The sequence below is a fragment of the Otolemur garnettii genome, unplaced genomic scaffold, assembly GCF_000181295.1.
Source record: "Otolemur garnettii isolate 467f Iridium unplaced genomic scaffold, OtoGar3 scaffold00043, whole genome shotgun sequence".
Taxonomy (NCBI): domain Eukaryota; kingdom Metazoa; phylum Chordata; class Mammalia; order Primates; family Galagidae; genus Otolemur; species Otolemur garnettii.
In genome coordinates this window covers 3,075,546-3,085,930 of record NW_003852438.1, presented here as the reverse complement: position 1 = coordinate 3,085,930, position 10,385 = coordinate 3,075,546, and the positions used below count along the sequence as shown (strand labels likewise).

The following is a 10,385-nucleotide window of genomic DNA, read 5'->3' as shown; positions in this document are numbered from 1 at the left end:
GGCTCAAGTGAGTCTCTTGCCTCAGCCTCCCAAGTAGCTAGGACCACAGGTGCCCACCACAATACCCGGTTATTTTTTGGTTGCAGCCATTGTTGTTTGGCCGGCCCGGGCTGGATTCGAATCTGCCACCTTAGCCACAGGCGCTGAGCCATATCACTCAATTCTTAGCTTTAATATTGCAAAATCTTTGGGTCACTTCCAATTTAGGAAGTAGAGAGACCCAGCAAAAAGCAAACAATCCAGAAAAGCCCACCCATAACATGTCCTGGGATATGGTAACAATGGAATCTTGGTGCCAGCCCTTTTTGTGCCATAGTGCTAAAGGGCATTTCTAGTTTGTCTGTCTTGTGTTTATAAATAGATATCACTTGTAGTTATATTGGGATAATAAAAACCTGGTGTGAAAGACTATTTTTTCCGCAATAGTCTACAATGATCTTGTTGGCTGCAATAAATCTTTACAGATTATTCTCTTCACCAATATTGCCTCCTTCAGAAAAGCTAATGTTGAAACAAAAATAAAAGCCACAACTTATTAGATATAGATGAAACTTTTATTTACACATAAAAAGTACACTTCAGGAATTCTCTTTTCTAAAAACAGTCTTTTAATTGGTAAAGTTCAAAATAAAAAAATTGAAAGGGACAATGAATACCTTTTTTGGTACACATCATGGTTATAGTTAAGCAGTTTTTTAAGCGGCCCCAATATATAACTCTTTTACAGTAGCATGAACTTTTGTAACTGCAGACTTAAATCTCATAATAGCATTAAAAGCCAGAACAAAATAAATCCATAGTCTGAAACAGAAGACTTGGCTGTTGATGTTACATGGATCTTATCTCTAAAGAATTCCTTTCATATTAATTCTTCCACTTAGGAATAACTCAAAACGAATTTTTTTTTTTTTTTTTTTTTTGAGAAACAAGAGCCTCCTTTCGTTGTCGTTGGTAGAGTGCCATGAAGTCAAAGCTCATGGAAACCTCAAACTCTAGGGCTCAAGAAATTCTCTTGCCTCAGCCTCCCAAGTAGCTGGGACTACAGGCACCCTCCACAAAACACCTGGCTATGTTTTGGCTGTAGTTGTCATTATTGTTTGGCAGACCTGGGCTGGGTTTGAACCCGCCAGCTCCAGTGTATGTGGCTGGCGCTCTAGTCACTTGAGCTATAGACACCGAGTCAGGAATTTTTTTTTTTTTCTAATAATACCTATCATTGCCATGGAAAAAAATGAAAAGAGAAGAAGGGCCTAATATAATTACAGTAGTTTAAAAACTCTCTCCCATGATTCTATATTTCATAATAATAATATTTTATTTATTTATTTATTTATTTATTTTTTGCAGTTTTTGCTGGGACTGGGCTTGAACCCACCACCCCCAGTATATGGGGCCGGCACCCTACTCCTTGAGCCACAGGTGCCGCCCTCAGAATAATAATATTAACATTATGCACCATACATAATACAAAAATGTCACAATGTTTTGGGATCAAATTATTTATATAATAATCATAATGTATTACAGAGGATACAGTCCTCAGCACTATGCAAATCTTAACTTCGCTTCTAAAAAAAAAATCATTGACATAATCACTAAAGGCTAAAGTGATAAATTAAGTTATCAGGTGGTTGCTACTTCAAAATAAGATTAAAAACTCTTAGGAAGACCATGGCTTTCTTGTTTTTCTTTGAAAGCAGGGCTTAATTTTGCCCAGTACAAAAAAGATTTAATTCATCAGATAAGTTAGTCTTATTATGGGGTAGTTTCCATCGCTTACCTTTTATTCTCCTTCTTATTTCCCCACTTCTAACCCCAATAACCCCATCGTTTACTTACCAGTAATATGGTTACCATCTAAATCTATCTGAGATTCTGACTTGAGAGCTAGACAAAATCATCATAATTTTAGGAACAGAATTTCAGTGTCACTGTCAAAGGTAATAATGTTAAAGTACCTGCTCCACTTTATGAGCTTAGTGTTGCTTTTTTTTCTTCATTTTTAAATTTCGAGAAGGTCATATTCCTATAAAACTCGGGCAAGAAATGTAGGAAATTAAAAAGTCCCTTTTAGAAAACCATCAACAATCCCAGCTTTCTGCCAGATGGATAGGAGATGTGATTCAGTTAGGCCTTGGGCAGCTGAAAGAGGGAAGGGGCGGGAAGGAAGAGCACTTCCCGTTCTGTGTGGGCATCTACTTTGGTCTTCTGTTGTCAATGTTGTTTTATTGTGATTCTTTCCACAGTGCAAAAAAACTTCGGGCTGGCCTTACATTTTGTTAAAATTGTCTTCAGGGTGGCAAGAAAGATCATTAACTCTAAGGTAGTAGCTTCTGGAAGTGTTAAGCAGAAAGGAGAGGTCACGGTGACTTAAAGGTGAGGGACGAAATGGTAAATATGTAATACAGAAATATCCCTATCCTGTTTAAGGAGAAAATTAACGCAAAAATAAGTATCCAATGATGACATTCTTACTTTAAAAAAATACCAATTTCTCAAAAATATGTTAGGAATTTATATAAGGATAAAGAACTAGAAAACATTTTTTCCTTTCATTAGAGAAAAATTTATAGCAAAATTAAATGAACACAAGGGAGATACTCTTACACAAAGTTTTGTGTTCAGAAAATGTTACCCATTAAAAGTGACATCCTAGCTAGGCGAGGTGGCTCATGCCTGTAATCCTAGCACTCTGGGAGGCTGAGGCAGCTGGATTGCTTGAGCTCACCAGTCCAAGATCAGCCTGAGCCAGAGTGAGACCTCATCTCTAAAAAAATAGCTGGATGTTGTGGTGGGCGCCTATAGTCCTAGCTACTTGGGAGGCTGAGGCAAGAGGATCACTTGAGCCCAAGAATTTGAAGTTGCTGTGAGTTATGATGCAGCAAAACTCTACCAGGGGCAAGAAAGTGAGACTCTGTCTCACAAAAAATAAAAATAATAATAATAATAAAAGTAACTCCTTTAGTTAAAAGGTAGCTGTGTTCAATTCTGTTTAGGTAAGAAGCTTTTCAATTTGCTTAAGACAATTATTTATCTTTTTTTTTAGAGACAGAGTCTTACTTTGTTGCCCTTGGTAGAGTGCCATGGCATCACAGCTCACAGCAACCTCCAAATCTTGGCTTAGGCCATTCTCTTGCCTCAGCCTCCTGAGTAGCTGGGACTACAGGCTCTGCCACAACACCTGGCTATTGTTTGTTGTTGCAGTTTGGCCGGGGCTGGGTTCAAACCCGATATCCTCTGTATATGGGGCCGGCACCCTACTCACCGAGCGCCACCCAATTATTTATCTTTTTAATAGCAACCCTTCTTCAGTAGGCTATTGTTTATACTGATGTGTGAAAAAAATACATGTGCTGCTATTATATTATTAAAAAGAGAACAATTTGTACTATCTTGGATTGGGTTACTCATTTTCATAAAGCTTACATGAATTGGGAATCAGAATGTTATTCCATTAAAACCTTATGCTTCATCAAAGTTAGAACACAGAATTAGTGTAACACTTGAGATTAATCTGCAAGAAAATACAATTTACAGAACCTATGTTTAGGCTTTATTTAACAACAGTTTAATAGTTGAAATAAAAGTTTCTATTTAACATCTTAAGAGGCAGTGCTTAAAGAATTACAAACATAATACTATCAATTAGAGTGGTTATGATGACAGATTTCCTAGGTGTGTTTTTGTATTCAAGGATTTATTAGTTTGATTTTTTTTATAAAAGGCTGTTCATGATTGATATAAAAGATCTGACTCCAATAAATTAGCTACAAACTACTAAGTACAGTATTGTAAGTAGGTAAAGTAAGACCATCCCAAAGCAAAGTTCTGGGACTCAGAAAGCTTTGGTTGAGATCACAGAGATGGGAGTTTTAAAGATTTCATACTGCTCACAGTTAATGGTATATCTTGTCCCACACATTGTTTCTCCTGGAAATACTTCTTATATAAAGTGGGAAAAATCAAAAGCTTTTCCTTAGCATATGAGACAACCCAGAGTTAAGCTCTCTGACTTAAAAAACAAAACAAAACCAAAAAACTAAATAATCTAAACAAACATAAAGCCCTGAGTGCTAAAACAAGCAGACTAATAACAGACAAAACCCTATACCCTCTATTTTCAAGTAAATTTGTATTCACTGCCTGCAATTTGGAAAGAAAAAACAACCAATTTCAAATTTGTGGATCTACTGCTAAGACTTGACACACTGACTCTGGGGCAGGTTAAGCATATTTGACAAGGAGGTCCAGGCAGCGGTAGTCAGTGGATCTTAGAGGGTACTTGTGAGACTCCACAAAAATCAGAGGGACCCTCAAAATAATTATTTTAAGGAAAGACCATACTTCCTCATAAGCCATAGGCACACAAAAATATTCTATTCTACATAACAGAACATCAATTTTGTATTTCCACATGACTTCAAGGACACACAAAGCAAGGTAAGTTTGTACGATTTTTAAGATTAATCTCTAATCCTAGGAAGCCCAAATGAAAGGAATAAAGGTGGACAGACAGACAAAAGAGTATTCTTCAACAACTTTTCTTCATTGCACAGGGAAATCCCCCTGAGGTAAGAATAAGAAAATTCAGTTAAATTAGAGAGTATTTCTAAATTTAACTATATTTACCTTTAAAATCACATTTCAATTTATATATAGGTTTCATACAATTAAAAATCATAAAGATTTTAAGAAGCAACCTCAGGTCTTTTTTTTTTTTTTTTGGACAGAGCCTCAAGCTGTTCCACTGGGTAGAGTGCTGTGGCATCACAGCTCACAGCAACCTCCAACTCCTGGGCTCAAGCGAGTCTCCTGCCTCTACCTCCCAAGTAGCTGGGACCACAGGGGTCCACCACAATGCCCGGCTATTTTTTGGTTGCAGCCATGGTTGTTTGGCGGGCTGGGTTGGATTCAAACCCACCACCTTAGGTGTATGTGGCTGGCGCCTTAGCCGCTTGAGCCACAGGCGCTGAGCCACAACCTCAGGTCTTATGCTATTCCTTAATCACCATTACAAACCCTTGTCAGACTGGTCTATGAATGAATGATGTGAGTAGTTCTGAACCTTAACTTATGGGGAACCTTTCTAAGCAATGAACCTTTTAAAATTGTGATCCTGTTTAACATAAAAATGACCAGCAAGCCTCCTTTCTTCATCTTTAATAAAGCATGCACACACACTCAAAGCTTCAAACCACACTTTCCTTCACCACTTTTTGTAACATGAATTTTTATTTTAGCATTTGCAATAACATCATTTTGTTAGGTTATTAAGAAGGCAAGGCTATTTTTCCAGTAAACCATCCATATTTTTTATCTCACAGGCTGACTTTACAAAGTTTTTTTTTTTACTTATAAAAAATATTATAGGTTTATAACGTATTATATAAAAGGAAATAGATTTTAGCACACAATTATTAAAGATAAAGAGTACTTAGAAAGTTCAAACTCATTAGTATGAAAATATGCCCCACTGAAGTATACTTACTTATAAAAACATATTGCTTTTGCCATGTGAAAATCTGGTGTTTAGTTCTCTAGATTTCTTTATTAGGGCCTTTTTCTGAGCTTCATCAAACCGATTCACCTTGAGATCCTTATCACGGTCAAATGGTATTCTTTCTTGAGGCTTATTTTTATCTTCAGCAGCCTTGCTCTTTAATTTTTTATGATGAATGTCCATAAGAGATTCTGATCTTTTTGATTCCTGGGGAGAGCAGCAAAGCAGAAATAAAAACCTTAGCTTGTTTAGACTATTGACAGAAAATGATCATGAAACAGAATAATTAGGTAGTAGCTGTACATATTATGAAGAACTATTTACAAGCCCTAGTATGTTTTTCCTAATGCAAAATAGTATCTATGAAGAAAATATGTATCAGAGGCAAATTCAACTCCATCAAGCTTAATATACCTACTAACTACATGCCACACAATAAAAAAGACAGAGGAAACAAATATTTAAATAACTATAAGGGTCATTATATGTATGGTCATTCATATACTAAAAATTAGAGTATAAACAAAGAACACAGGTGTGAAAGGAAGAGCAATTATATCATTACTTCATGCACATGCTGGTCCTTGAAGCCTAAATGGGTAGATAGGGAGGGAGGGCACTGCCAGGCTGAAGCAAAAACAAAAGTAAAACAGAAAAACACGAGCACAGAGGTGGCAAAATTTGAGCTGCATGCGGGATATGTTGGCATGTTCCATTGGCTGAGCGAATTTTTGTTCGTTTTAGTTTTCTGTTCTCTTTTCCCCTTACCTCCCTCATTTTTTCCTTTCTTAGCTAGGGGAGGTGTTCATATTTTTAGATACACCTAGCAAGACAAGGTCTGGTTTAATAAATTAGAGATTCATTATAGAGCTCTAACTAAAGTAAAAGACAGAATGGCTCTGGATTGCAGGAGCAGGGAGGGGATGAAGGAGTAGACGCAGGCAGGATGGACTAGAAGCCTCCAAGGTGGGGAACATGTGTCCCTGGGGGCTGCACAGAGTAGATTCCCTGGGGTATGAAGGAGTGGGCAATTTTAAGGTTATCTCAACTTCTTCATGTAGTCTTTCTGAAGATTATTTGATCTATAATACACCTTGTGAAGTTGCCTCCCCTTTCATTTTAGCCCTTTCCTATTTAACAAAAGAGACTACAGAACATTGTCCAGGACAGCAAGTCTTTGGGGTGCCAAAACCAACCAACCAACCAACCAGTCTGAAAAATTGTTATGAATGAAACTTCCCTTAATCAAGAAACTATCAACCCAGGAAAGTTTGTGTCCTTCTGGATCTTGAAATACGTTTCTTGTAAGAGTGTAGTGTCCTTTAGAAATGGGTATTTTGGCTCTTGTTGGAAGGTTATGAATTCAGATATGCTGAAGTCTGAGCAATGAAGCAAAGAATAGTTTTTGCTTAACAACCACATCTTTTCCGGGTCCTGCCTACTGCCAAAGAAAATGCTTGACAGCAAAGTGAAGAAAGCTCAGCGAAAGCAAAGTAACAAAGGCACCAGTACAAAATATTGAAGGTGACAGCATCTTACTTCATCCAAAAGACAAACTCACTGTACTTACCCACCTACATTAGAATTCAGAAGTGTCATATGAATGATCATTAACACATATAGTTGAATGGAAAAAAATGAAGTCAGACTTCCTGACAGAAAGTGAGTCTAACTTATTTGATTTGACAAGAAATGTTAGTCAATTGAGTTACGTAGTAGACAAGCCTTGTACATTAAATGAGCTCAATCTGGAGCTATAAGGTTTTAGCAGAATGTAAAAGATACATTAGTAAATATGTATTTAAATTAGCACCATTTCCTTTTTTCCCATCATTGCTCAATATACTGAGTTAAACAAAGTACCTCTTAGTCTTTGGTAAAGTCTTAATTCATAAATCTTGGTAAAGTCTTGCAGAGACAAACTGATTTGCAAAATCAGGTGCTTTCCAATTCTTTATTTTCAATAAATTAAAGGAAATAAGAAAATCATCAAATATTGCTAAAGAAGATTATAGTCAACAAAAATAGGCTATCACTACATCATGGGTAAACAGTTAAGAACTAAAGACCCAACTTCAGAAAAATCAGGGTTGCAATGATGGTCCTGTTGCTTTCCATACTGGTAACCTTGGGCAAATAATTTGTCTTATTTCCTCATGTGTAAAGTGGTAGTAGTCATAGTACTAATTTCTAGGTATTCGAATGAGGAAGGTCTTAAATGATCTAATGAATACAAAGGATTTGTATTTTTAAGTGTTTAAGAAATACCCAATACATCCTAAGTGTTAGATTTATTGGCTATTACTGTATTGTAATTATCACAATCTTTGTAAATTAAATGCTTTTTTCCCCATTACATAGTTTTGGAAAGAATGAGAGTCCCCTAGCTAAGTTTCATTTATTTATTTACTTTGTTGTTTGTTTACTTACTTATTTAGAGACAGAGTCTCACGTGTTGCGATGGTAGAGTGCTGTAGTGTAACAGTTCACAGCAATCTCAAACTCCTGGGCTCAAGAGTTCATCTTGCATCAGCCTTCTGAGTAGCTGGGACTACAGGCACCTGCCACCATGACTGGCTAGTTTGTCCTACCTTTTTTTTTTTTTTTTAAAGTAGAGATTTGCTCAGGCTGGTCTTGAACTCTTAAGCTCAAGTAATCCACTCACCTCAGACTCCCAAAGTGATAGGATAATAGGCATGAGCCACCCATGCCTAGCTTACCCCTGGCTAGTTAAAAAAATAAATTAAAAAAACCCAAAAAAACTGTTGCAGTTTTTGGCCAGGGCCCGGTTTGAACCTGCCACCTCCAGTATATGGGGCCGGTGCCCTAACCCTTTGAGCCACAGATGCCGCCCCCAAATATTTTTTTTTGTATAGCTAGGAGTCTCATTATGTTGCTCAGGCTGGTCTTGAATTCCTAGCCTCAAGTGAACCTTCTGCCTCAGCATCCCAAAGTGCTAGGATAACAGGCATGAGTCACTGCACCTGGCTTTATTTTGTCCTTATTTAAAAGAGTGTATTTTAAAGAGTGTTCAAGACTGTCGTGGTGTCACAGCAACCTCCAGCTCCTGGGCCTAGGCAATCTCTTGCCTCTGCCTCCTGAGTAACTGGGACTACAGGCACCTGCCACAACACCTGGCTATTTTTTTGGTTGCAGTTTGGATGGGGCTGGGTTCGAACCTGCCACCCTTGGTATATGGGGCCGGCTCCCTACTCACTGAGCCACAGGTGCCCCCCAGTCAGAATGTACTTCATTAACTAGAGTTCAATACTTATTTATAATTTTTTAAAGATAAATTCACATACAATGAAATATACAAATATTAAGTGCACATTCACTAAATTTTGTAATTCAAGCTCTAACCAAGATTTGGAACATTTCCATCATCCCAGAAAACTTCGTATGCCATTGTTTAGTCCACCCCACATCTTTGTCCTAACAATTGCCATTCTGACAGTTTTCCCCACCACAGATTTATTTGGCTTATCATAGAGCTCCACATAAGCTGAATAGTAGTATGTACTTGCTTGGGTGAGACTTCTTTCACTTGGCATAATCACTTTGAGATTCATCCATGTTGTATTTATTTGTAATTTCTTTTTACTGGTGAATAATTTTTCATCTTATGGCACAATTTCATTTATTTTCTCTTATTTTATTTTTTATTTTTTACTTTTTTTAAAACAGAGTCTTTATTGTCCTCGGTAGAGTGCCATAGTGTCACAGCTCATAGCAACCTCCAACTCTTGGGCTTAGGCGATTCTCCTGCCTCAGCCTCCCGAGTAGCTGGGACTACATGTGCCTGCCATAATGCCTGGCTATTTCTTTGTTGCAGTTTGGTTGAGGCCGGGTTTGAACCCGCCACCATTGGTATATGGGGCCAACGCCCTACCCACTGAGCCACAGGTGCTGCCCTATTTTCTCTTATTAATAAACACCTGGGCTATTTATAGTATTTAGCTCTTATAAGTATCTATTAATATTCTTATATGTCTTTTTGAGGCTATAATAAATAAGTACGTTAAAGTATTACTTCAAGGTAAAAGGCTTATCTTATTAATTTTCAACCATTTTTTAATATATATAATTCATTATGTATATCAATTATGCCTCTAAGTACCACTTCATATGACATCCCACACATTTTGACATGTTATATTTTTATCATTCAGGTCAAAGTATTTTCTAACTTCCATTATTATTTCTTCTCTGATGCTAAATTAAATTTTGAGTTTTTCTATTTCCAGTTTATAAGGTTTTAAGGTTTTTCTGAATTTTAAATTCTTTATGGTCAGAGAATATAGTTCGAATGATAACGAGTCTTTCAATTTTCTTGATTCTTGAGTTTTGAGGTTGTTAGTTTTCATGAATGTTCCACCTGGGTTGAATTTTCAGGTCAGTTTCCAAAAATGTTTCATATATGCTTTACTGTTTGTGGTATTGGTCAACTTATGTCCAATAAATCAAGAGATTTATTTATTATTTATTTTTTTCAAGAGAAAAAAATGAGAAGAAAACTAAAAGATGAAAAAAAGCTACATACTTAATTTTCTTACTCACATTATATGAGGATACTTGCTCAGCCAATCTCTTATCTCTTCCTGATAATATATGTTCTTCATCCTTCTTATTAAATGACTTCCTTGCTTCTTGTGCTTCCTGAGGAATGAACACAGATAATACATCACTAAACCATATAATTAAGATAAAATAAAAAAGAAATACTGGCTCAGCGCCTGTGGCTCAAGTAGCTAAGGCACCAGCCACATACACCTAAGGTGGTGGGTTCGAATCTAGCCCAGGCCCGCCAAACAACAATGATGGCTACAACGAAAAAATAGCCAGTGGCGGGCACCTGTGGTCCCAGCTACTTGGGAGGCGGAGG

General features: G+C 37.0%; 1 protein-coding gene across 1 annotated transcript in view; it reads right to left on the bottom strand.

The window, feature by feature from the left end:
- Window positions 1–3,664: 3,664 nt before the first annotated feature.
- Window positions 3,665–10,385, bottom strand: part of GPALPP1 (GPALPP motifs containing 1) — a 32,919-nt gene continuing 26,198 nt past the window's right edge. Inside the window, exons 6-8 of the mRNA XM_012805475.2 lie at window positions 10,061–10,159; window positions 5,489–5,707; window positions 3,665–4,566 (exon numbers count right to left, since the gene is read on the bottom strand). Coding sequence (XP_012660929.1) covers window positions 5,489–5,707; window positions 10,061–10,159 — 318 coding nt within the window. The 3' untranslated portion in view covers window positions 3,665–4,566. The remainder of the gene's footprint in view (window positions 4,567–5,488; window positions 5,708–10,060; window positions 10,160–10,385) is intronic.